Source organism: Nesoenas mayeri (assembly GCF_963082525.1).
Source record: "Nesoenas mayeri genome assembly, chromosome: 18".
Taxonomy (NCBI): domain Eukaryota; kingdom Metazoa; phylum Chordata; class Aves; order Columbiformes; family Columbidae; genus Nesoenas; species Nesoenas mayeri.
The window spans coordinates 4,884,810-4,912,688 of NC_137566.1; the positions used below are offsets into that span (position 1 = coordinate 4,884,810).

The 27,879-nt window shown below is 43.9% G+C and overlaps 1 protein-coding gene across 1 annotated transcript; it reads right to left on the bottom strand.

The window, feature by feature from the left end:
• Positions 1-1,154: 1,154 nt before the first annotated feature.
• TNFSF8 (TNF superfamily member 8) lies at positions 1,155-17,664 on the bottom strand (the record flags this gene model as incomplete). Its single annotated transcript, XM_080356038.1, has 4 exons — positions 17,451-17,664; positions 10,803-10,848; positions 2,087-2,158; positions 1,155-1,546 (listed from the first exon to the last, which is right to left on the bottom strand). The coding sequence occupies exons 1-4, from the start codon at positions 17,643-17,645 to the stop codon at positions 1,155-1,157; spliced, it is 705 nt and encodes a 234-aa protein (XP_080212164.1). The 5' UTR covers positions 17,646-17,664.
• Between the last annotated feature and the right edge of the window lie 10,215 nt (positions 17,665-27,879).

Sequence of the window (27,879 nt, forward strand, 5' to 3'; positions counted from 1 at the left end):
GTTTGCAACTTTTTTGTCCCTTCCCTCCCCACACTGGAAGAATTACATTTCAGGTAAATTCTGTGTTACTGAAATTCATGGAATAAGAGGGTCTGAGATCACTCTTTTATCCTTCATTATCTAAGCTTTCTGGTAAGCCAGAGGAGCTCAGATAACATCTATTCTCTGGACTGCCCAAACCCCACAGCTCTCAGCTGAGGGCCAGGTCTGAAATTTGGGGAAAGTCTGGACCTCAGATCTAAATCTTGGGTTTTAAGAAAGTGCGGGTGTTGGAGGTGTGCTTACACACCACTGTGGTCTGGTGTCACACACGGTGCTGCCAGACAGGCAGAGCAGGATCACAGGAGAATGTATCATAATGAACTTTGTTATGCGGCTAAATTTGCAACTCGATTACTATTTTAATATTTGTTATGAAAAAGTCTAGAAACCCCAGGTGAGAAGCGAGGCTGAATGTGGTGCTTATACAAAAAGCTTCGTATTTAAATAGAAAAGATGGATAAATAGTGAAAAACAAGACACTTGGAAGTAGATTGCATAAAGTCCATAGCAGAATGCAGTGCAGAAATATCTTGTAAGTCCCAAATCTCCTATGTCCTGTCCCAGAGTTTTAGCCACCAGGCTGAGAGTCAAGAATTTCATCATCTTTGCTTTCATACGACCTATCCATAAACCTACTCCAGAGTTGTTGCATGCCCCTAAAGTCTTAATGACAAGCTTTGACTGTTAGTCTTGTGGAAAGACCATGTCAAAATATTACTCCATAAAATACAGTTAAAAAGATTTCCCCATCTCCTGAGCACAGACACCTTGCCAGCAGTCCATAAGCCAAGAAGTCTCAGCATTGCGTATTCTTCCCATAATCGAGTTACGTTTCAATCTGTGTTTACACAGGATTGTTTTGAGGAACCCTTGGCAGGTCTGAGGGTTATATGCCGGATAGTCCAACAACAATCCTACCCTGAGCCAAACCAGAGCAATCTGTTGGTTGCAGTGTTTTAGGTTTCGTTCTGGGACACTCACAAAGTTCTTCATTGCCCTTAGCAATGAGGTAAGATAGCAAATTTAAAACAAGGTGTTGCCTAGTAAAAGCAGGCTGCTGTTCAGAGAAAGAGAAACCTGGGCAGCAGCAGAAGTCAGAGAGCTGCTCACGTTTAATCGCTGTACCTCAAGACCCCGAGAACGTTTTCATTGGGAAGAGAAATTTCATTCAAGAATTTCGGATTATTAAGTGTTACTGAAATCCGGTCCTTCACATCCAGGTAGGTCAAATGGAGCTGGAACAAAGTCTTGAAAGTCTTTTCTTGGCAGGTTTCTGATGCGCACCACGTGGATAATGTTTGCCTGTTGACTTCATCATTCACAAGGATTTCTATCTTGAGGTCGGTGTGGCTGTTTGAATAGTTGGGAAAATTAAAGTTCAAGTGGCAATAGATTAAGTAGAGGCCTTGTTTCCTTATCACCAGCTCTTCACTCTTGCACTGGATGTCTTCACAAACACCCTTCTCAACCAAGCTCAGCTTTGAACTGTTTACTGGACTGGACACTAGAAAGGAAAGCAAACAAATTTAAAAATGAGCCACTGAGCTCTAGTGAGCTGAGCTCAGCATTATGTGACTCACAGCAGTGTATTTTCTGGTCAATAGAGATACCTGTTCAGTGGTTTTCTTGCAGGAAACTCCAAGAAAACGTCGTGGCCAGAAACCTGAGAGTTCACCCAGGGAGGTGGGGTGTTAAAAAGTGCCAAGGACTCACACAGCCCTTGGGAAACCCAGCACAGGGAGATGCCATGAAAATGGCCTTCTGCAATATTTAAAGGGAAGTAGTGGAGATGTATATTCATGTGTTGGTGAGCAGAAGGTATCTCTCTATTTGTTTTTTCTTATCAAGTTTAAAAAAAAAAGTTTACATGATCAAATATGGGCTTTCCCAAACACACCCACATTTCAGGAAAGCTAAGGATTTTTTTCTTTCCTATAAGGTGCCCACTTGATCAAAAAGCTATTCGCCACTAACCCCAGTTTGAATGACACGAACAGTGCACTCTGCAGCCAGCTCTGCCCTCCCTCCGCTGGGCTCCACTCACCTCTCATGTACGCAGCAGCTCCCTTGGTAGGGACATTCCGTAGGATTCTTAAATAGTCTTCGGAAGTGTTCCCTGAAGGAAACAACAGATTAAGTGACCACTCTTTTTTTTGTACTGTAAAATGTTGTCAGCATTTGGCACCTCATTTGCTATAATTGCACTATGGACAAACTCCCCAGCAGCAGCTCTAAAGCAACAAGCAGCAGCACGCAGAACAGCATGTAGGAGACCTGGTTCTTAATCCTTGCCTGATAGTGTCTGATCTGCACAGGGAATTTATAGCAGTGCAACTCAATTAGTGAATTTACGGCAGTCTAAAGCTCTGGTTGATTGCAGCCATCAGTCCAAAAAATTGTATTTCTTATTCTCCTTGTTACACATAGAAATTATGTGCAGGTTAGCTTAATTTAACCAAGTTATTTGTATGGTGCAGTGGCAGAAAGAAGCTTTCAAACATTTAAGTGGAACATATTTCTGAAAATGGCTCTTTGGCTGCTTTTGAAGTGTCGCTCTGTTCTCCCATGGTTAAAATGCGGGTGTCGCTGGGACTTCAGGTGAGGTTGTTGGTTGTTCAGACCTGAAAGCTGCCTCCCGGGGAGCCAGGAGTGGAGCATCTCCCGTGTGAGGAAAGGCTGAGGGAGCTGGGGCTCTGGAGCTGGACAAGAGGACACTGAGGGGCAACCTCATCAATGGTTATAAATATGTAAAGGATGAGTGTCAGGAGGATGGAGCCAGGGTCTTCTCAGTGACAACCAATGCTAAGACAGGGGGCAATGGGCGCAAACTGGAACACAGGAGGTTCCATTTAAATTTGAGAAGAAACTTCTTCCCAGTGAGGGTGGCAAAGCCTGGCCCAGGCTGCCCAGGGGGACTGTGGAGTTTCCTTCTGTGCAGACATTCCAACCCGCCTGGACACCTTCCTGTGTAACCTCATCTGGGTGTTCCTGCTCCATGGGGGGATTGCACTGGATGAGCTTTCCAGGTCCCTTCCAACCCCTGACATTCTGGGATTCTGTGATTCTGTCCCTCCGTGCGCGGCCATAAGGGCAGAGGAGGAACACACACCCCAATGGCAGCCGTGTGTCACGGGAATGTCCCCAACACCCGCAGCTCCGGGCCGGGGACCAGCCGGGGCTGCCCCGCGCAGAGCGCCCTGCGGCGGCCGCGATGGCCCGGCTCCCTCCGCCGGCCGCGCCCGGCACTGCGGGGCATCCCGGCACCGCATCACTGTCCTGTCTCCTGCATCCCAACACCCCTCCCTCAATCTCAGCTCCTGCATCCCAGCACCGCATCGGTGTCCCAACTCTTATATCCCGGCATCACCTCCCGGTATCACAGGTTTCGCATCCCCGTGTCCTGGCTCCTACATCCCAGTGTCCCAGCTCCTTCATCCCAGCACCATCTCCTGATGTCCCAGCTCCTGTATCCTGGCACCACCTCCCAGTATCTCAGCTCCCACATCCCCATGTCCCAGCTCCCGCATCCCAGTGTCCCAGCTCCTGCATCCTGGCACCGCATCAATATCCCAGCTCCTGTGTCCCAGCACCACCTCCCAGTATCCCAGTTCCTGTATCCTGGTGTCCCTGCTCCTGTATCCTGGTGTTCCAGCTCCTGCATCTCAGCACTGCTTCCCTGTATACCAACTCCTGCATCCCAGTGTCCCAGCTCCTGCACCCCATCACTTCCCCTTGTGTTTCACCTCCTTTCCAGCCACATTTCACTTTCCCATCTGCTCTGTGTAAGCTTCCCCTCTTCTCACCTTGCTGGGCATTCAGTGAATGCAGCTGAATATTACTCTTTTATTTTGTGATTGTATAGAGCAGAGTTTGTACTGATCTGTGCAGCCCACAGGCATATGGATACCCAGGCAAGGTACAGATTCAGGAAAATAGTGTATATCCCAGTGGGTGCAACTAGACAGATGAGTGGTTCTTTCTCATTGTATTGGTTCTCCTTTATAACTCCTGGCCCTGCTGCAGCTGTGGAAGGAGTGAGCATAGGAGCTTGGGAATTTGCTGTGTTTTATTCTACAGCTGAATAGGAGCAATAAAGTATGAAGGAGTTTCAGTAAAGCCTCACCAAATTACACTCCTCTCTCCCAAGATACACAAATGACCTTATAAATCACAAATCACTTATAAAATTGATATAAGAGTCACCCACCCTACAAGGCTCTCCTAAGGACCAGTTAGTACAAAAAACTAGGTTCTACTAAACCTTGATGCTACTCCATGACATCAGATGACACATTTCTTGTTCCTTACATAAACCAGGAGTCTACTAAATGCAGAGTGAGACAAGGATCTTAAGTTTCATAGGATTTCTGAAACTAAGGGTACAAATAAAGACATGCAAATCTCCAGACCCTTGCAGTATCTTCATGGCCTGATTTCTAAGAGGAACTTGGTCAGGAAGATGGAAAAATCAGGGAGAAGCTGGTCCCAAATACAAGTCCCTCTAGCTGGTGATTTGTAACATCACACCCTTTGCACTCCCTGTTGAAGAAGGAGACTGCATATTGTGAAAGAATTGCAATTTTTCTCTCATTTCAGTAGTTGAAACACTTTTGAGGGAAGCAGGTGCTCACTGTGCTCCAAGAATGAGTAAGTTGTGTATCTCAGGTCCCTTGGCTACACTGGAAATCCCCAAAGAAAAACCAAAGCTTACTTTCCTGATGTTAGTCATGTCAACATAGTGTTTTAGTGAGTGCACAGAGATGTAGAGATATGGGATAGGATGGGAGAAAACCCTTCTGGACCTTTTTTCAACCCAAAGCTGTTACAGGGGCAGCAACAATCTCTGGTAATGCATAGTCAGTGCCCTGAGCTCACTCGCATCACAAGTGTCCTGCAAGGAGAGTATTTTTGCAGAAACTTGATGGTATTTAGGGGGTTTATTGTATAAACCAGAACATCCTCAGCAAAACAGTGTCCCTGCAAACCTCGTGGTGCTGCCCGGAGCCCCGTCTGTTGTGAGCTGGCTCAGGATATTCACGGTATCTCTCAAGATTTGCCCCGCACTGGTCTAGCCGCACTTTGCGTTTCTGAGCTGTACGTACACTTATTGATGTCAGCAAGTTTTGTGGATGTGCGTTCAAACCATTTATTTGGTGACATCAGCTGTGTTTCTGAGAAGGCAAGTTATGGAAAAAAACCCCTGTTTTTTATATATAGAGAGATTTCCGGTTCTTACTCTGCTGAGCCAGCTTAGAACTGTTTTCTAGTTCTGTTTCTCTAGTTAATTCTTTCACCTGAAACATTTCAGTGCAAGCCAGGAGAGACTGAAATTATTAGAGTTTCAGGACTGATTGATGGATGTGTTCAGTCACATCGCCTAATTGGCTTTACACTAGTAACACTGTAAATCAGAAGTAATCTCACTGAAGTCAACAGGATTATATGAGCTTAAAAATACTGTGAGAGGGAGGAAAAGCAAAGCCATGTTTGGGATTGAGTACCAAAGAGACCACACTAGTTTGATTGCCCACCATAATGCACAGATGCTGAAGATCAGGCTGCTTGAAGGAAGCCTGTTGATAAGGAATGAGTCTTTTTAGGAAGCCATTTAGACTATTTTGTCCTAAAAAATCCATCAGGAGGTAATTCACTTCTGTCTTCCCGGCCCCTTTTACCATAGGATGAGCACCCAGAGGGTACAGCCCTGAACAAAAGGGTCAGACTATTTCTGTGAGCAGCTTTTCCCAACTGACCCAAAGGAGATGCACCGCAAGACTGTGAAATGGGACTCAGAGGAGCTATGGCCTCACTGGCATTCCCATGATCTATGCCCCCTCTGCAGAATGGAAAGAGCCTCATTAAAACACAGCAGGACCTAAAGATGCTGTGCCCTCCAAGAGCACTGGGACATGTGGATAGAGGTGGATGTAACTCTGCCCGGAGAACTCTCCTCCCTGTTGGCTGCCTCAGTTTCCCCACCCCTGAGATGGGTATAACAGGAGCACGGACAAAGGGCAGCGAAATCGAGAGCTGAAAGTGGCATATCAGAGTGAAAAGTGTTGCTACCCAGACATGGAAAGCCCCTCAAATGGGGTTTTTGAGGCTTGTCCCAGTACCAGTCACCTCTGACAGTGAGATTCCCCTGCAGTGCGTAAGGCATCACAACTCGCTGGAGGCCGAGCATGGACAGGCACAGGAACAGGTCAAAAACCTGAACTCATCTTACCAGGTAAAGAAGTACAGACAGACAATAAACTGCTTTCAGTTCCTCTGTAACCCCCACCAATTCAAGTGCTTATAAAACGAGACAAGGTGATTCCATATGTCTCTGTCAGTATGCCAGAGTTACCAGAACTTGCCTAGTTTTATTTCTCAGCAGCCACTATTTGAAGTCCCTGTAGCAATCTTTAACTCTCTCCTCCCAGGTAAGTGTCCTGCAAACGGCTGTCGCTGTTGGGCTGTCCCTGCTGGGTGACGCTGTGACAAGTGCCAGCTGGGTGATGTCCCAGCTGGGCTCTGCTTGTGGTTGTGCCGGTCACACGTGTACCTGTGGTCCTCAAGAGCCCAAGCATTGTCACTGTGGTCCTGTGCACTGAAAGGGGACTGAACTCAGCTGCCAATGTTATCTTCTTCCAAAAATGTGAACTTCAGTAGTATCCCTTTCTTTCCTCCAAATTTAGGAAGAACTTCTTATGAACTCATCACTGCACACCTGGCTACTGCAAAACTTGTAGAGTTTGAGGCCAAAACTACTAAAGTTTCTAGCCTACTCAACCATATAGCATAGATCCCATAACTTCATGAGCTATTAGTCTACATATATATATATATATATATTCATCTGTAGCTTGCATTTTAAGTATTGTAGAGATGGAAGATCTAAGATTCAGCATTTTGTAGCAATACCAATCATCACATTATTAATTAAATAAGCAATCAGCCCCTGTTATGACTATCTGGAATCTGTCCAGCTGCAGTTTCCCCCGGATGCTTGCCTACGAGGATGCCTGTGCACCCTTTCTAGCATTTGCAAGCCCAAGCTTGCCAAAAATTTTCAGACTGAGAAGCACAGCTCATCTGTCCCAACCTCCCCCAAAGCACATAGAACCTAACACAGTTTTGCATATATGCACACAAGACATACAAGGCAAAAATCTGTATGGTCCAAATGTGAAATACCTGTTTCTGAAGAATCCAGTGTCATGGGATTTGTGACTAACAACCGAGCAATTTCATGAGTGTTGCACTGGGACAATTCCAGGCTGGAGAAGACCAGATTTAGGTGCCGAAGGACAAACTGCACTCAGAGATATTGCTGCAAATCTGGGAAGGCTTGTTTGCTTCACCAGCTTCGATCTGATTTACTCCAGGGTAGCAAGGATGTGAATGTCACCTGTGTTATCTTAATTTCTCAGAGCCAGGTTTTTATTTGGGAACCTATTTCCCGTTGAAACTGTGAATGGGGTGCTGGATTTCCTTTCCTGGTCTGTTCATCAACTTACTGCCAGACAAAAATATCTATAAATAGTCTATTTGTGTTTGTGTGTGTGTATCTGCAGGTCTTTCCTTGTATAAATTATAAGAGATTTTGGTATCATGTCTTTTTTGTTCAAAATAACAAGAAAACCCATTAGTTTGGGATCACAATTATGGGGAAATGAGGCCTGGAAAGGGCAACAAGGAGGTGGTGAGGGCTGAACCTCTCTAGATGTTTGCAGGTCATAAATTTATCTGTGACTTAGTGTTCCCTCTAAAAAAATGAACTGAACAATAATACCTCACTGGCCCATATTAATATATGATTTGATACTTATGAAATGTGGAGGAGTTTCCACAGAGAAATATTTCCACAGAAATAGCATTTCACAAACCTTTAGTTCGTAATGGATTTAATTCCTTCCCCCTGTTGCTCAGGTACTGCACCGACAGTGGCACAGAGGTTTTGAGGAAACTGATGTCATTTTTCATACTAATATTTAATTAGCTGACACTGCATTTCTCTCAGCTTGCCGATTCCTGCAGACCCATCCGCTGGGGACTGACAGCTGAGTCAGAAAAGTAAACCTTCTATAAATCTGCTTCAGTGCCCAGTGCTGTTTAACTGGTAGTAGAACATAATCTCATTGGAAATCTAAATTAAATCATCGTGTTTTCCCTGCTTTAATATTACAAAATTAATTCAGACAAGTAACGGTGTCTGGACCAGTGTTCATTAGCATCACAATCCAGTCTGTGTCTGAGTGAAGCCCATCTGCTCCCACTGGTACCATCCTGCATTCCCCCTCAGCATCTCCAAGATGTTTTGCACAAGTAGGTACCTTCAACCTCCCCGTCAATACCGACATGGGGCTGGAGCAAGGCTGAGCACCAACCCGGCAAGTCAGCAATGCTCATTGTTTTCTCACTTGCCTGCTTTTACCACAAAGCCCCATTGTGAACAAAAATACCTTCCAATTACACCGTCAACATCTGGGCTGCCTGAGAGGCAGACATGGATCCAAATCTAAATCCACAGCAACTTCAGTCTCACCACAGTCCCTGTCCTGAAATGTTTCTAACATTTTTGGGTCTTACGTTTCTGTTTCTTGCTGCTCTGCAGCTGCGATGGGACCTTGCAGCAGCTGCTTAGAAGTCAGCAAGCGATGCCTGGCAGCATATGACAGAGCTCCCTGCCGAGGGGGCCTCAGTAAATTACCCGCTGGGATTTATTAATCAATTAGCCCTGCTTTATGCATTTTAAGAGAAAAATAAAAGGCCATTGTGAATCACTTACACTGTAATGCTCCATTACCCTGCCAGACACGGGCAATAGAGACTGATAGGCAATGAGGGGTGGGCTGGTGGAGTACTCACACCCTGTGCAAACAGCTTTCAGCAGCTCTTCCTGCCTTGTGGGGTTTCTCTGGCATTCCCTCCTTTGTCTTTCACTAATAGCATCATCTCTGATTTAGCAGCAGAATTCTGAGCAAGATGGTGCCTGTAATTGATACCGACTCTAAGACAGAAAGGTTTCTGGCTAATGAAACGGCATCTTGTGCATTCCTGGAAAGAGCGTGTTCCTCCTGCCTGGCACCTGCCGGTTAGCGATGAGGAGAAAAAGCAATTGGCACAGGTTGCCTGATATGAAATTAAATTAAAAAAAAATAATAATAAAAAGTATATATAGATTGCAATGTAGTTTCGAACTAGTGAGACCTCTTCTGCCTGCCGTGGGAATGTCAGTATCGCTCATGCTTTGCTTTGAAAAATACTGACCTACAGATACAGTCCCTGTGGCTCTTCCTCTGTCAAAGACTCTACACCGACAGCTTTCACTGAACTGGTGGTAAAACTGAGCCGTGGAAACCAGCACAGTTCTGGTGACTTCTCTGAGGTTACGTGGGTTCCCGGGAGCGGAGGTGCTGCCCTGGGGACCCTCCATCCTCACCAGGGACCACAGGCTGTGAGGCTGATGCTTTACAGCCCGTTAGGTTTGTAAAGCTCCTTTTTGGGCACCTTTTAGGATGCACTGGACCACAGGCTGTGATATGTCTGTCCAAATGCCCTTATCCAAATTTGCCTTGTATGTTAATACTCTTCTTTATTTCTGAGGAACTTCAGGGACAAAGTAAAGCACTAAAAGACTTAGAAAGACCTAAGGAGCTACTTGAGTTGATATGAGAGAAAGCAATATGTACTTAGGAAGCCTTATGGACACCCTAATGGGAAAAAGAAAATCCCTTCAAAAATCGTAGAAGAAAAATTAATGGTTAGGCCAGATGTGAAGTTCACAAGAAGGACAGAGTGACATGCAGGGACTACTTTGAGGTCCATGGGCTATGAAACAAGTCCAATATGGAAGAGTTCTGGATTCAGAAATTCTGAAATTATTGCCCAAGTGCTGCATTATGTCACCTACGTGCCAAAACACAGCTGTAGAAAAGATTGTTACATGATTATGACCCTTTTGGCCTTGAATCTCAATCTCCCATTCTGTCAGTGCTTCTGGATGCTTCATTTTCCCATATATAAAGCGGGCGGCGATGGTATCCTGTCCTCTGGGATGGAGTATGAACTTGTGTCTGCAAGAAGTTGAAATACTTGGTGCTAAAGGTCATGTAGCCAGGGAGGCAATGTCAAGGAAATAAATAGTTCTCCTCCTGATTTGTGCTAAGGAAAAGCAAAATCTTGGCACACTGTCTCTGTTAGTTTACTTCGACAGTTTTTTCCTGTTTAGGTCTCCCTGTGCTTGTACTCTGTTGTAACTCCTGCTTTGTACCTCTTGCTGCTGTTCTCCATTCTCCCCTTCCAGACCTACCCCTTCCCTCCTCCCTTTTCCCCACAGACCAGTAGGAAACACACAGCTGCCCCAGGCCAGGAGGAGTTTCAGTTGTTTTGAAATATGTGCCGATACATTTGCACCCTTGCCTTGTAAAGAGAGGGGCGTTAGGCCCACATGTGCACGACCCAGCCCTTAAAATAAGACCTGATACTCAAACTCATCTTCACATCCTCTGGCAAAAAGACTCTCTTGCAAAGAGCAGATTCAGACATATTTTATATTTCCTCAGCCATGTGCTGGTTTCTGGAGGTACCGAGTAATTTGAAAGCTTTTTTCTTCTTCTTTTTTTTTTTTTCTCTCTGCACTATCTTGGCTTTTCACCAAGAAGGGACTTTATATGAAACGTTAAGATGTGTACAATTGGCTTATTTGTGATCCTGGGCAATATTTGCATTACAGATGAGACAAACGGCATGTATAGTCAGTTTAGGTGTCCTACCTGTCCTGATAGGTTTTGCGATGCCCTCCATGGCAGGATCAGCTGTCTGAAAGAGAAGCGAGAGAAGGGATAGTTATTCTGGGAGCTTAAGCATGTTCAAGTATGACCCTGCTTTAAAACTTGATCTTGAAAGTTTCCATTGCGTGCCATGAAGGCAACACAGCCTGATTCACAGGGAGCCAGCACCGTGTGCTACAGACCATATGGATCCTATAGAGCCCCATAGGTCAGTGAGGGGTTGACATGGCGCAGACAGCTCCGGCACGCTCTGCACGCATCCGGATATTATCCTCGGGCATCAATCATCACTGCCCTATTTTTCTAACGTAGATAATTTACATATCTGGCACAGCCAGCAACTCTCTCAGCACAGTGAGAAATGTGTGTGGTTCCTGTCAGGGCTATTTTGGAAGCATAAGCCCTGCAAACATCACTCTGGCTTGCAAAGCTTGGAGAGAGTGGGACAGAGTAGGACTGGACACCCTTGAGAGCCGGTGGCCGTCCCTGGGAAGGCAGTAGCTGGATGAAAATAAAAGCCATAGAGTCCCAAGACATGTCTGTGAGTGACAGAGTTGTCCTGCTTCACCTCTCCTCCTGTTTCTTGCTGGGATGGAAACCCCAGGGTCAAAATGGCATGGGTCAATGTCCCTCATCAGCATGGCCTGAGAACCTTTCAGTAAACATGCTCCACGTGTGCAATATGGTGGGCTTCATCTGTGGTCTTGCTTCTGTTGTATCACATCTCTCTGCCATCCAAACATACATCCCCTGAAGCCTGTGCTTGCTTGCGTATTACTTCCACGCAAGTAAAGTTCCTGACAACTCATAATCATCCATCAATGCCCTCAAGGAGCAAACTAATTCTCCCAGCAGCTGAGGAAAGATATTGAAAGTGCCTCAGTGCTCGAAACTCAGTGCCACATCCCGTCACTGACGCACACCATGAGGTCCCACCATGATATCAGTATCAGGGAGTGGTTTGTGCTCAGGCTAGCCTAAACCAGCTCCTCTTATCAGGATACAAATTGCCTGGGCTAATTGTGCAGAATAACCAGGCCAGGCCCAATTTAGCATTGAATCGCAGAACTACAGAATATCTGGAGTTGGAAGAGACCCAAAAGGGTCACTGAGTCCAATTCCCTGCTCCTTGCAAAACTATCTAAAACTAGACTATATGACTGAGAGCATCGTCCAGGTGCTCCTGGAAATCTGACAGGTTTTGTGCCGTGACCACTTCCCTGGGGAACCTGTTCCAGTGACCAACCAGAACATTCAACAAGAAGAAAGTTGCGAAGCTGGTACCAGCTTTAGCAGAACATCTAATATCTCATGATGGAAAGGAGGCACACCATGCATGCGGTGGGAGACAACTTCATCCGCAGGGGTCTTGCAACATAAGCACTTTAATTCTGTATGTGAATAGGGTAACATGTGGTGCGGGAAGAAGGAAGATGGTTGTACAGTGAGAGAAGTCATGTTGTGTCGGTTGTGGTACTTAAAGTTCTAGCCTTAAATGTGTAAGAATAATTTTAATTAGACTTTGGCCTAACGTGACCGTGTTTTCAGCCACGGCTGAAGTGTAGAGCTGCTCTCAGCAAAGCAATGTTATCTTCTGGTCCAACACCAAAATGCTGTGTTCTGCAGAGAGAGACGGCATAAGTGCTTCATAATCTGGGTACCTGTAATATATGATTTGTTCATTTCCTCTCCTCACACCTCTGTAACACAGGGGAGAAGTTATCTGTTGAGACACTGTTTCTTCTAAGCTCTACAGGAAGGCTGTGGGTTTAGGACAGGAACAGGAACCTAGAGATGTAGTTTGAGAAAACAGACATTTCCAAGCTTTTTGGTCCCTACACAACATCCTCCCTTGCAAACTTTCATGGATTCTGTACACAAAAATGATCATATGTGGTACTGAGGACAGTCTTGGTTGAAAATGCTCCCAAGGAGCATCTGACAGAGCCTCTGGCTCCTGTCTCAGACCCTTGCACTGGTTTGTCCCTCTCGCACCCACTCAAGGCACTTCTGAGTGCAATGGATGAGCATTTCTGCCCTTTGCAGAGAATTAAGGGCATTTTTGTGCGGGAGAAAAAGGATACTCTGTCCTCAACTAGATTACGCTAAATGAAATCAGACAGCAGATCCACCGCTGCCTGTAGAGAAGTGTTTGCTAAAGTGATGGAGACATTATGGTCAGTGAGGTGTTCACCTTGGAGATGGTGTGCAGGACAAGGCTGGTGGCTCACAGCTTGTTTCGTAGTCAGGGCAACAGAAAGGAAATTAAAACGTACTAATGTATTGTGTTCTCATCTGGGAAGTCTCCTGGTGGGTGAAAACAGCAGACACTAATGCAATTTATTTTAGCGACAATTGAGTAGATATTCAAATCAAAATTCAAAGCTTGCTTTGAAATATTGCTGGCATTACTTCTTTGTTTTCTGACAGCACAAATATTGCATATAATGCTGTAATTTGGAATGCAAAGAGGCACACAGTAAGAGCCTGAATAGATTAAATTCTACAGTGCCAGCTCAGGAAGAATTCATGACAATGAATTTCACCCTGTCTAGAGTGATCTGGGGGCTGATGATGAAAGATCTCAGTCTTTACTCAGCAAGCAGTATAATTTGAGTTTGCTTCATTAGAAAAAATGATAATTCGGTGCCAGTGAAAGTCATGTCTTTCTTCTTTCCCTTGATAATTTTACAAGGAATTTTCCAAACTGAGGCAGACTGGTGCTGCTAGGGGCTCATTCTAATGTCCCATGTTAGAACTGCAAATCCTCATTTAACCAGAGGTCTCTGAAGTGTTTATCTGCCTCTAGAAAACCCAAGAACATATACCTTGAAACCATAACCCCAAGAAACTGGCCTGGGCTCAGCTTGACCAGGTCTGAGGCTCTTCCAGGAGCATGTCTGCAATCTGAAATAAAACCCCTTATTGTTCTCCTGTGTTTCTGCTCAGCCTCAAACCATCATTGCCCGTCTCTGGCTGAGGGGCAAGGTGACAGTGGCACTTTGGGTAGGTGGCCCTGAGCTGCCAAGAGGTAAAGTTAGAAACTAGATGTGAAAACTCCAGAAAGCGAAGCACCGTCCTCGCAGCTGATCTGATAATGAGCATCACGGGAAACAGAGCCCTGTGTGAAATGCAGTTTTTCCAGTGCTAACAAAATCTGTTAAAGTGACACCTCTGGACAGCAGGTGACTGTCACAATACCAAAGGCAAGAGTTGGAACAGGGAAGTTTTCTTCTAAAATGCCTCAGTGGTTTTCCTGTGGTGGTCAATGAGTGGGAAATCTGCTTCCAGGGCAATTTTCAGTGTTGTTTTTATTATTATTGTTATTATTATATTTTTTTTAAGGGTTGTCCACCAGAGGGGGCCAATAAGCACCGATTGGGGCAGCCCATGACAAGATTATTTTTAAGCAGAGATTAATCACCAAAGAGGTGGTGCAGGAACATACTCGGTGCTGTAGCAACCATTTCTGGTTACAGCACTCCCACTGCTAAAGGGGATATATATCTTCATATTTTTGACTCTAGCAGCCTTGAAGACGAGGTCAGCAAGTACAAACATCTGCACTGACTCCTCATTTGCCGCATCGGTGCCTTAACTTTGCTGAAAAGATTTGTCCACACAGTTGGGAGGTGAGAAAAGTGAAGTATATGAAATGCAGAGCACTGATGGACCATCCCAGATCATGGACTTCAAACCTCCACACAGAACTGGTTCATAGAGGTAGGTGGCCTGTGTGTCTGATACAACATACCCTGCAGTACACAATAAGATTTGCTAGGGTCTGTGTCTTAAAATTACATTTATCTAGTCCTTTCTGTCCCATACGCTTTCATTAGTTGTACATATCTCTATATATACACAAATACCTACATAAATGTGTATATATACATAAAACCAGCAGCAGTGAAACACAGGAGGCAGCAGGGTGGAGGTTTTAGAGCTCTTAAACAGTGTTAAGACAAGAAAATGAAGGCTATGGACCACCATACAGTGACTATTCTTATTCATGAGATAAATAAAGTCACTTGTGAAAGATCAAGACAAGTGAATGGCCCGAAGCCAAGGATTTCTGCAGATGGAAGCTGAATAAATTAACTGACTTCAGCATCGCACATAGTTCCAAAAACTGTAGTTTAGTTCCAACAAATGACACTTCCCATGTCTGACATTAATGTGCTGTACCACTCTTCTTGAAAACGAGCAAAGGAAATTTCTCGGAGTGCTGAAAAATGGGGTGGGATAATGTATCTTAGAAGTGCTGTTAGATTCAGAGAAGTAGCTTTGGAATCAGTCTCCCTTTTTTTGTTTTCATCTTTCATGTTGGATTTCCATTATTCAGAGCCACCTAGATTTTGGGTGATGTGAATGCCTTGTTTCTACGCAGCTTGATTTTCCCTTTCCAATGCATCTTCCTTCATCTGAAACTAGCCAAGTGTAAATTCATCAAAAGAAAGACAATTAGCCAACTCTCATGTACCTGCAATGGGGCTGGGGGACTGTGTGATCTTCTTGTCACTAGAAGTCTCTTCTTAATGCATTGGCACCCAAGACATGGGTCACAAGGGATGCATTGTCCCTAAGACCCTCGATCATTCCTCTGGACAGAGGAAAATAGAAGTGTTTTACCTCAGCTCAGTGTAGAGAGGGCATGAAGTTGCCATCATTGCCCCTGTGGTCCAGGATCATGCACATAATCCAGCTGACAACATCTGGAGAGAAAAACAGATCATCCCAAGAGGCTGATCGCACAAAATGTTGGTCTTCTCTTGAGAAGTCAAACAGGAAAAGTCAACTGACGATGTTCTACTCTCTTGAGCAACAGGACTCAACACAGGCAGGGTTCCAAGTGCAGGAACCTTCCAGACCTCCGATTCTGAAACTGCTGAAGTCAAAACTACAAGATGCTCAGCCCAGCCACAAGTTTGTGCCTTAGGCTGACAGTGCAACCATGAGCTAAAGTGTTTTTGGAGCAAGACTTGGAGTTTCTTGAGGAACATGTCTCACAGAAACAATACTTGTTCTCTGGTCTGGAAAGCCAAGACCAGTCACAGATGGAGAATGACAATGCTGCTTCTGAATCAAGGGGCTTTCAGCTCCCTGAGAACAAGAACAGAAGTGACGTTTTTACCACTAAATTCCTCTCACAGAGTAAAATTGCTGCTGGATTTTGTGTTCCTCACACACCTCAGCTTCCTACTTTCTCCTTCAGCCAAGCTTTTCCAAAGCAGCTGCAATAATGTCATTACTCTTTTAAATGAAAACCTTGACTCTTTCAGTAATATTGTTCCTCTGGCAACTAGTGTAACTGCATTTATCCTGATGGAGAGGTAATTTAATGCTCACTTTCATAAGCACAAATGAAAGCCTCATTATATAGGAAAGCTGTGGCAATTCTGTAATTACCCAGGCTGTTATTTTAAAGTTCTCCCTTAATGTCCCACCATTTATCACTTGAAAACCCCCATGTCTCATTCTAACTGTGCCCAAGCTGCTTTTCTTTTGGAAGAACACTGATTTCAGGTAAATGACTCCTCTCTGGTGCAACTTAAAGATGTATCAGTCAACCCTTCACGGTTTAATTTCTGGGTAATGTGCGTACATAGACACACAATTTGCACGGGGTAAATTTAGCAAGAGGAAATATTGAGCTGAAAGATTGTATGTTGTTTTCCATGGCCAACTTCCTCCAGCAGTCCCACACTGGCGCTTTCATTCTATGAATAGTAGTGGAGGTACTTCAGCGCTTAGACTTTTGCAATAGGATTTCAAAGCCTATAAAACTTCTGACTTGTTGTTTTACCCTGGTTAAGTTCATGACAACGTTCCTGGTAAGATTCAAAATGCACTTTTTATATTCACCATCACCTGTACCTCTGCCTTGGCTGTAACAGTCTCACTAATTCCCCATTGAACCCCAGAACCACTTGAGATCAACTCTATTCTAAGAAGGAAAATATGTCTGTAGGCAACAGAACAGTTGTTTTTATCAGACCTTGCCCCACTTAGATCCTTCAGTCATCCTTGCTGTAACTCTACTTTTGCATTAAACTTCACAGACGAGAACAGGAGTGAAAATAAAGAGGGAGCTTCTTTGCTCTGGGTAGTTCACGAGAGCTTTGCTTCACCCCAGCAGACAGCACCGCACAGCGTCACACAGAGAGATGTCTTGTGTTATGTCCGTTACTAAAATTTATCAGTATTTCAGAGGAACACACATAGACACTACCAAACCAGACCATCTTGGACAGCGGTCACATTGTAGAAGCAACAGGAGACACGCATAAAACCAGGTAGCACTGATCTATCTCCTTCTAACTAGGCAGGACAGCAGGTGGCTTGTATCTTGGATTACAAGCTTTCCACTTTCATTTACAGCATAGAAATTGCATGCTGGAAGCTAAGGTCGCTAAGCAATGTCTTCTTTTTTGGGAAGTTCTTTTCTCTCCCTCTTTGTTTCATCTTTCTCTGCCTTAATTCATGTGTGTGCATTTATAATAGGAGGCAGAAACTGATTTTCTGGCCACAGGATAATTTTTGGAAAGCAGTAGGTTTAAAAAACAAAAACAAAAAAACCCAACAAAACAAAGAAGAAGAAAAAACCAATGAATAAAGTAAAAATTTGCTTACCGTTCTCTGAACAACCAAGACCATGATGGTGGCTAAGGCAAAGACGAGTAACGCAACAAGGGTAGCGATGATAAAATACAAACAAGTTTTGTTAGTGGCTCCAAGCCTTCTTGAGACGCTCTCTTCATTCACATGCATGGTTGATTCATGGGAGTCCTTCACCTGAAAAAGTGTTTGCTCTTGTGCCGAGCCCATTCTTATATAGCTCTCAAGGTGCTGCTCTGTATCTCCCCTTGATCAGGTTGAAGTTGCAGCCCATCTCTGTTCCTGGCAGGATTTTCCCCCTTCATCCTGGCTCATGTGATCTGGAAAAAAAACTTCATCACTCGTAGTACAAAGGAAGAGGGACCTGGGGGCGTGAAGCAGGAGGCAGCTGTGAAGAGGGGAAGGAGCTTCATGTTCTCGACCAGGGATTTTGCGATGGCAGTCTCGTATGCTGCACCGGAGGTTTCTGATGTCAGAAGGTGAATAGTTACCAAGATCAGTCGGCCCCCGCCCCGCCACTGGCTTTCTGTGAAACAGAGAGCTATGCAAATTCTGTTTCATTTTATACTCAGTGCAGCTACGGTTCGGTGCGGTAGATCAGCCTGGAGCTCTGCCTTCCTGTTGCACAGAGTAACCTCTTCTCATCCCAGCAGCGTCCCAGAGCTGCCATCTCCAGAGCTCTGCATTCAGAAGTGACCTAGTTTTGGAGTTTGGTGACTGCAGCTCCTGCCTGTGAAGGTCTGGAGATGTTGGGTGAGATTTTCATCAAAGTGTTTCATAGAAATGTGTCACAAAGACATTTTTGATGCAGGATGCAAGACACATAGAAAGAAAGTGGCCACACCAAGGTTGCTGCGGCATGATGTTAGGATGTGCCCCAGAAGGTGTCTGTACTCACCTTCCTGCCCTGCCTTATTTGCAGCTAATGAATTAATGCTCATTTCTATCCTATCCAGAAGCTTCTCCTCTGTCCTAGTCTGGGACCATAACCCAGCCATGGGGTTTCTCATGGAACTTAAATGAGATTTATTTGACTGGACATATTCCTCCTTCATTGCAGCGTGAAAGGACCAGCCATTCCTAACCTTCCATTTTTTACTTGAAATGACTCCTCACTTTTCAGCTAGTCCAGATCTGAAGACACTTACGTGTTTCTCAAATTTTTCACCGTTAGATGTGTGTCTGCTCTTGATTCATCTCAATACAAACCAGTTAACTCATGTAACACAATCAAAATGACTAGGCGTATTATTTGTCTCAGCTATTCCCAGTTTGGTGACACAAGGACATCAGAGAGGCCAAACAGGATCTTACCAATGGTCCCTCTAAATCAACATCTTTCCTTCAGTGGAGAGCAACAAGGGATGTCTTGGGTAGAGTATCAGAAAACAAAAAGCAGGTAGAGTTATTCGTTGAGTTTAATTCTCCATTTTCCCCAGCTTGTGGGGCTCCCAAACCAGAGGTAATACCTTGGTATTTTAATCCAGTTCTTCTCTACACCCCTGACTTTAAAGGGTCTTGGCATCTCACTATTATTATTCCTATCTTTTAATAAAACCCCTATAGCACAGCACTACAAAAACTTCTATAGATTTCCAAAATAGTGTTCTTCAAAGTATGTCTTATCACCGTGGCAACAGGCACAATCTATTTTAATCAAAGGCAAAGGGAAGCAGCCTCCTCTCCTTAAGGACAAGACAATAGTGTAAAAGGCTTGGTCAGAGCTCCCCAACCCTCCTGGGTAATGTGACGGTAATGTGACTGGCAGCATCTACTGTTCTTGAAAGGTGCTTCAACATGTCTTGCCTATGGCTGAGCAGATGCAAAACTCAGCAAGGAAGATGATATTAGAGAGAATAATGGTGGTGTGGTTTTAAGGCTGTTACATCATGCTCGGTGTTCTGAGCATGGTCCTTGGTGACCTCGTAGGCTTTTGTAGTTGCACATGGATGTGCAAAATCAGCTCTCCAAACTGTAAAACACTTGTGCTAAACTTAAAAGTAGACAGCTAGCTACTGTAGTGGTGTTGGCTCCAAAAGAGAAAGAGATCAATGAAGACCAGTGAGAGAAAACAGGACAATTTTATGCCCTGTATAAAAAAGTGCAATCCAGATTAAATTTGGCCTGCTACTTTGCAAGCTAAATTTGGTTAGCCCACTAGTACTGCATTGGAAACCGCAGTTTAGTGGTTGGAAACACTAAAATCTGCTGGGAAGGTCAAATAATAATATATAGGAGCACAGAGCACCCACTCATGCAGTGATATCATGATATACAATGTTCCAACACAGCAAAGATTGCTCTGGGTAAGAGCAGGAACAGTGAATGGCTGCCCTTTGGGGATGGGTGAAATATCTTGAAATGTAGATGTGAAGTAAATGCTGTTAAGGCAGCCAGTAATTTTTAAACAGGATAACACTGCAGCATGAGTGGATACTTCTGTAGGTTTGTCTTTAGCAGTAGATAAATCTTGTTAAATAGCTGTTCTTGGGGTCCTGGCTTGTAGTTGGTGATGCACTTTTGTGTGATGCTCTGCTACCCTCTAGTTCCTAACAATGTCACTCTACAAACCTTATCACATTATCTCTCTGATTATGCCTGATTTCCAGGGCACAGTTCACTGCTTTCGTGCCTTCTGACCAATGTTGCATCAATTCTCACAAGCTCTGGTTCAAGAGGCTAAATAGCAGGTGCTTGCCCTATATTTGCATTGGCATGAGCTGCGTCCTCTGCAGCAAAGAGCTTTGCTTAAAAGGACGAAGAGCGAGAAAACAAGCGAACCACAAAGCCAGCAGTTCTAATTATTTCTTGGTAGATTTTGCAACTGATTCTCTTTAGCAGAAAAATACAAAATATCCCAGCCCCTTGTTAATATTTATTTATCAACTCCTCTGCCGAAAGGAAATAAACCTGCTGAGAACTGCAAACCCATGCATGTGGTCAATGGAAATTCACAGTGGACTGAAATCTGTGAGAACTGAAAGCCTTTCCGAAAGACATTAACCATCAGTTCTTCAAAGACGTGCAGGTACCCGGCTGTCACTGGAATACAGGGTGTGAAGTGTTGACCCAAGTGGTTTGCTACCAGAACCTCTTCCTTTGCTTTTCCAAATCTAAGAGAGCTCAGGGAAGATGCACCATCATCTATATTTTATTAGCCCGACTAATTTCTAGTACCCCCCTGATTAAGGATTTTAGATAGAAAATATGTTATTGGGCTTCTTATCTTCAAAAGGTCGAATTATTGAACTTGAGCTGAGTTGCACCCAAGTGCACACATACAAACATGTGAGCACATGCCTGCACTTGTAAATCACTCGCTATGGAAATGCAAATTCAGTAAATTGATGTTACTGCAAAATGCCATTAGCACTCAAGGTATGAATCACCTTGTTGTCAGAGGTTTTTAAGTTTCCCCCGGTGAATCACTCTCTCATATTGCACTTCAGCATTATGTATGTGCTCCACATCACAACTCAGCCCCAGCCAGGGGAGATGGGTGCCTGGGCCAGGGTTGACAAACTTGTTAATTGTTTCATGTTTTTATTTAAAGTTCAGTTTATCAGAATCTGTGTCTATTCATATGATCCTGATCCAAAGGTTGGTCGCTGAATGAAGTAAATGATGCTCCAGTATCCCACTATTAACACTGCTGCAATGATATTGTTGGCTGTCACCATCTAATGGTCTTTTGAGGGAGATGCTGCGTGTCTCTCATCTAAGCTTTCCGCTCCTAAAACGTACTGGAAGGTTTCCAGGAATAGCAATGTGCTTTGCTCATTTTGTTTCTGAAATAAAATTACTGGATAAAAATAGAGATCAGACTGGAGGAAAACAAGAGAGGAAAAAAAAGAAAGATTAGAGCTGCCATCACGTAGTATTACCTCCTTGGGAAGCTACATAGTGTTTATTCATGCTGTGCAACTGCCTTGCTTGTTCAAAAGAATTACATCATTCAGCCTTGTAAGGCAACAGAAAACCAGGTATATTAAATTAGCTGAAAATTGGAAATGGAGGAAAAACACCTTTTCATTCTGTAGGTGATGCACACCATCCATCTCTTTTGAAGTCCAGGTAGAAAGCAGAGGCATTAGGATAGATAATAAAATACGATAATAAAGCAGTACAAATGAAACAGTTATAAAAGTGCAATAACTTCCACAAATTTGTCAGAGAGTGCATTTGCTCACTAGGATTTATTGTCTGCCCAGACAATAGCAGTTCTTCCCATGTAGCATCCTCCCCAAAGGACGGAGCTGCCTGCTTTGCTGGAAGATCTTTGGTACCTTTCAGGAGCTGGTAAAAGCCAGGCCAAGTGGAAAAGTTCTGGGTACTAAACTCCTCTGTATTCTGATTAAAGACTTGGAAGTAAGATGAAAAGAAATGCATAAATCACAAAACTGGAAGAAATGGGCTAATTATTTATTCATGGCAATTAGCACAAGGTCGGCTTGATGCTACTGGTAGCTTTTGTTTATGAGCTTGGGCCTGGGACATCTGCAAGCAGTGGCTGCTTTCTAGTCTCCCATAATGATAATTAAAGACAAAAGTCACCACAAGAAAAGCTGCAAGTCCCCTCCTTGGAGCAGTGCAGCACTTGGCTGCACTCAACATCTCTGAACAGAGCTGCTAGCATCCCAGCCCTATGCAATTTCCAATTATGCTAATTTACAGTTGTGCTGATTTACAACCCTGGATGAGCATTTTTCTGCATTGAATTTTCAGAGTCATCTGGCTTCTCACAAGCTTTAGTCATTGCCAAGGGGTGAGATTTTCATAAATGCATTGGATGAAATGATTCTTGCTTCCCCAGGACAATTCTGAAGGCAGGCATCAGTCAAAGCCAGAGCGGGCTTTCTTGGTGTGTAATCCTAGCTTAAAATAGTTAAATTAGGTGGGGTGAATCAGTTTGGTAATGTTTGTGTTCCCAACCCATATCACAAAGTGATTCTAGAAACAACTTAGACAAGTTATCTAGTCTAGATATCTTTCAAATAGCTAAAGGCATGGAAAATGACTGGGTGCACTGGTGATGTAGGAGCATGAGCCTCATTAGCAGGCAGAGGTGTGAGAGGTTAATCACTGCAGTTCTTGTGCAAAATCACACCCGCCTTTTGACATCACCCCTGTGAGGGTGGCAGCCACCAAACAAGCATAATGTACCATTTTGGGGAATGAAATGACTGAAGGCCATCATTAAGCAGGGACTGAGAGCCATCTCAGTGGGGACATCCAGAGAGGAGCAGTAACATGAGGAAATTGAGGCATCACAGTGTCACACAACAGCCATGACTGCCAGGGCATGATCACCTCTGGAAAAACTGCCTGTCATTTATGTAAGCCAGAGAAAACATTTAAGTCACAGGAGAATGAAAATGACAAAGCAAAATCAATATGTTTAGCCTTGAGTGGCAGTCCTTTGTCCCTACAAAGGTAAATGTCAGGCAAAATACTGCATCTGCCAGTATTTTCGCTGGAACAGTTACCCTAAAACTAGCCAAAGCTTTTCTCAAAGCTGTGTTTCTTACCCACAAGAAGGACATATCCACCATGGATCCTGTTTTGTTTGCCCTCCGTGGAATTAAATCTGATGCTTTGTCTTTAATTCCAATCACAGAGTACAAAAGCTCTGTGCCTGTCCATTGATATTCATATAATTTCTCCTTCAGCTTCTCTTGAATTAATGTAACCCAGGAACCTTAGCAATGTCAATCTCAATTTATGCAGGTTTATGCTGAAAAATTTAATCTTGGCAGTTCTTAAATTCCCTTCCTTTGAAATTCCCTTATTTCTTTCTTTGATGTCTTTATGTTTTTGTACTTCCTTGGGCACACAATTTATAGCAGGTTTTGCTGATGGAAAAGCAGGTTTTTCACCTTGCCCAGAAGAGCTGGACACTAAGATGCCCAAAGGACAACCAAGAGAGCCCATCAGCACAAACTGCTGTAACAAATAGTGTTTTCCTGGCAATACTACTTCTCCATACCTTTTTTCCAGACTATTCCATGCTGGGGGCCTGCTAGCCCACATGGGGATCTCTTGCTCATTAGAGCAAAGCATCATTTACTTCATTCATTTCAGGTAGCAGCGCATTCAAAGGTGCTACCGTGAAAACAGCATCGTTTGGGTACCTGTGTGTTCCAAAAACAACAAGACAGACAATTCACTGGTATCCAGAGTCGTGGGGTCCACCCAGGAGCAGCCACAGTTCAGAAGTCAGCAGCAACCACCACGCAGATCAACTCCAAGTGGTGCTAAATTCAGTTAGGAAACCTGACCTGCGGTTTTATGCAAACCCTTTTTCCTCCTTTTAGACTTATATGGGTTCATGCCCCCTAAATTTCACTCTCAGTTTCAGGTACGAATGAATTCAACGTCTTTAGGTAAAATTCAGCTAGAACAAACTACCTAGTTTGGACTACTTTCAGTACGAACTTAAGCAAAACCACAGAACTGCTCATGGTTTCCAGACCAAACCATACATTTCACCTACTTTTTTGGGTTTCGTTATGAAAGTTTCATGGAGTCTGAAAAAAATATAAGCATGAAGTTTAAGCACTCTGAATTGCTATCTATACACTTGTCTACTGGGAATATAATGGTTGACAATGCTAATCTTTGCTATCAGATGCCTGGTTGCAAAGAGAGTTCTCTGCGTTGTGTGAACCCCCAGTTCTCATTTTAAGGAAAATTAGATTGATTTATTTGTCCTCCTTGGCTCCTGAGCTTTGGGCTTGGTTTAAGGCCTTTGTATTGCTTTTGTTAGTACAATTTCAGCCTCGAATACCTACCCTGAAGACAAAAATCAAGGACTCTCTCTGTCATAGTGGGAAACCTATGGATGGTGCAGGCTTGGCATAGACAAATCTACGTCTTTTGTATCTCAGGGTTTAAAGAGACTGGGTAAATGCTAGGACTCTAGTGGTGTTCTCTCTTATTGAATAATAGCAGCTTCTTCCAGTAGAGAATGAAACTTGCATCATTTCTAAGTCAGGCCGGGGAAATCAGGCTACTCACACTCGTGTGTGTGGAGCAGCAAGGGCTGTGCACATAAAGGATTTTAAAAAAGCTTCCCTAAATTAATGATAATCAAATAGTAGATTAATGAAAATAGCTGTGAGATGAAAGCTGGACAGTGCTAGAGATATATACTGTAGAAAATTTGTCTTGAAATATAATGCATTTTTAGTGATATACAAACAAATGCGTTATTTTTGCTGGATACATTTCTGAAGGCTGTGTCTCACCTACTGAGCCAATTCTGTCATCCAGGATCCATCAGTACTAATCCTCTTGCTGAATTCCTTGGAAATTACCTTATTGAGCACAAGTGAACCAGGAAACTCGACTAAACTGGAAGATTTCATTTTTAAAGACAGTTAGCTTTCATTTCAAGGGCTTCAAGTCTTGTTGGACCTGCCATTTCTTTCAAGGAGTCATGCCAACATTTAACTAACTTCAGTCCCATGGACTTGCTTCCCTTTCTTGTTGAATTGATGGAGAGTCAGGCAGAAAGATGGAAAAAAAGAGAGCTTTGGGGTTTTCTTTCACTTCATCTGTCATTAACTCTCATTTCTGCTGGTCAAAACTTTCCCTTTCTTAATTAAAATTCACATGGACCAGGGTTCAAATTTTCTTCATTCCTCAGTTTGATTAAATAAAGCAAACTGCTCAAATTTCTCCCATTAAAGGCATTTTCTAGACCCTGAATCATTTGCTCAGTCCTGCCACTGCCACTGTTTAGCAGGGAAAAATCTGTAACAGAATGTTTCTCAGAACACACAGGATGGGAAACTGCAACTTGCAGCTTCAACAGTGCTTTGAATGAAACAAAACACAGCAAACAATTGAAAGTTAGAGGCACCCACTCAAATGCAAAAATATCCCGTTTTCTCTGTGGCCACCATTAAATGTAATCAGGCAGTTTCAGGACATGTCTTGACAAGCTGTTTTGTTTTGGTTTGGTTTAGCTGTTTTCTATAGGGGTTTGGCCTGTGGGTAAAACTCAGACTGAAAGGAAATCTGGTTACACGTCTGGGCTCTGTCCCAGCCGTCCTGCCTCACCATGGCACCCTCTGTGTCCCACTGGCCCCGGTGGCCCTAGGTTGAAAAAGCAGCACGTTCATCTGGGTGGGAGCTGTGCAAATATATGTCCTCACCATTTGTCAGCACCCCTTGAAAGAGGAGGATAATTCTAGATGAAATGGTAATGACTTCGCCTTGAGTTTCTCAGGCCAAAGGCCGAAGGAAGAGGGTTGGAGGGGACCGAACGGCTGCTCGGCAAGGAAAGCCAGCAATGCACACGCTGAACTTGCCTGTGTCTTCTGTGAATGCTTTGGGAAGAGCAAATCCAGCACTGAGCAAAAGGACCTGCTGATGCCTTTGGGTCTGTTGCAATATACCTAATTCCAACCTTTTGCACTCCAGAGCTCAGACCCTTTTATAACACAAGAAGGATCTACCTGATCTCCACCATTTTACAGACAGATAAACTGAGCAGAGGATGGAGAAGTAACTAATGGAGCAGCGACGCCCCATGTCTTTCCAAAGCCTTTGCCAAATGTATTGGACAGGTGAGGTCCATGGAGCTGCAGTGAATTTCTACCCTGAACTCAGTTTGCAAAAGCCGCATCAGGGGCCAAGGAAAAGATCCACAGGTGGATGTGACAGCAGGTTGTCCCAGCTGGGCCAGGGCAGCCTCTTCACACGCAGCTGGGCAAGGCAAGGAATGAGGGAAGGAGTTTGTTGAAGATAATAAGAAAGAGGAGGTGGTGGTGTAGGTTGTAAGAGAAGATGAAACAACTTTGGCACAAGCAAAGGAAACTTCATGTCTGGAATTTCAAAAAATAGACTCAACATTTCTGCTGTAGCAGATAAACATCTATCTGTTTTATTACTGGGAATCATATTTTTCTGTTTATAAATAGAAAAAGCATGCTACCTCATGTTATTTCCTCTGGGGTTTTTGGGGAATAGATACACGTGGGTGGTTTACCAAATAAGTTGTTGTTATTATTAATCAATATGAAGAAGAGGAGGGCTGGGGCTGTGATGTACCAGGTACAGGTTAGCCACAAGCCAAATATAGGTCATTCGCTCATCTGTTGTGACAGAGGGACAGCACAGCCAAACCACTAATCTGTGACTGTGATTATTGTTCCTTAGCGATACTATCTCTATTCCTATAAGCATTTTTCTTGCCAAAAGACAACTTAGGCCGAGACACAAAGACCTCAAAGTCGAAAAACTACCAACAAGACATAAAAGCATCGATAAGCAGACAGATGGAGTTGTCAGTGCGCTTGTTTAAGAAAGCTTTTTAGCCTTGACAAAGCTTTGCTTTTGTCACGGTAGCAGCTAGCAATGGAAACATGCGGTATTGGCTGCCGTACAAACATATTGCAAAGCTGTGTTGTGAGTCTGCAGCCTGAACAGGCGATACAAAGGCTGATAGGAAGCAAAAGCACGGAGTGCGGGTTATCTGGTCTTTAAGGCTCTGTCTTCCAACCTGAAATGCATCAACTGCCCTTGCTCGCCTGGAGCATCCTCAGGGGTGCGCAGCAAAGCCCTTCAGGGCTGGTGCAGGAAGGATGGTCCTTCAGAGAGCTGGTCTGGCTTTGTGGAGAGGGAAAGGGAGGACCAACAGGAGCAGGGACTCTGGAGATGGGGCTCCTGGGGTGCCACAGGGATGTCCAAATGCTCAGGTGGGCTCCAGGCTTGGGGGAGAGTCTCAGCAAGTGACAGCTGGTAGATATGTGCTGATAGATTCACCCAACCCAAGGAAACCTTAATCCTAAGGGTGCTATGGTATATTTGGGGCTTACTGTGGATATATCTGGCCACTGCAGGATTTAGAGTGGCCTTCAGGGCAACCTTAACTCTCAAGGTAGCTCCGTCCGGAAGGAAGTGGCCTGTGACAGTCAGACCACAGGTCTGTGTCAGCTCCCACACTGGGACTATGGGCTGCTGAGACTGAGCAAAATACCATGTGCAACCAGTTTGAAACATTGCAGTGGATTCCCCCCACTCAGAAATGATGGTTTCTTAAAGTAAAACCTTTTTTTCAGGAAGATGGCCATTCTGATAGAACTTTTCAGAAAATGAAAAAAAAAAACCCTTTACATTTTAACAAGCTTGAAAGATACAACTTCAGCATTTTGGGAACAGAGTGATTTCATTTTTTCTGTAAAAGTGATGCTTTGTTTTGGAACACTTCACTTGCTACTATTTTATTCAATGAATTTATTCAGCTTGAAACTATGAGAAAAATTAAGCTCTTTGATCTCCATTTGCTACATTTTGGTGGTGGAGAAAGGGACTTTTGCTTTGTGACACATCTAGGATTTTTTTTCTAATTAGAAGATATTCTTACTGCAGCATTACAACCCACATACAAAAGCTTGTTCCTGAGGAAATATTTGCATGACCAGTGATTCTCCAGTGA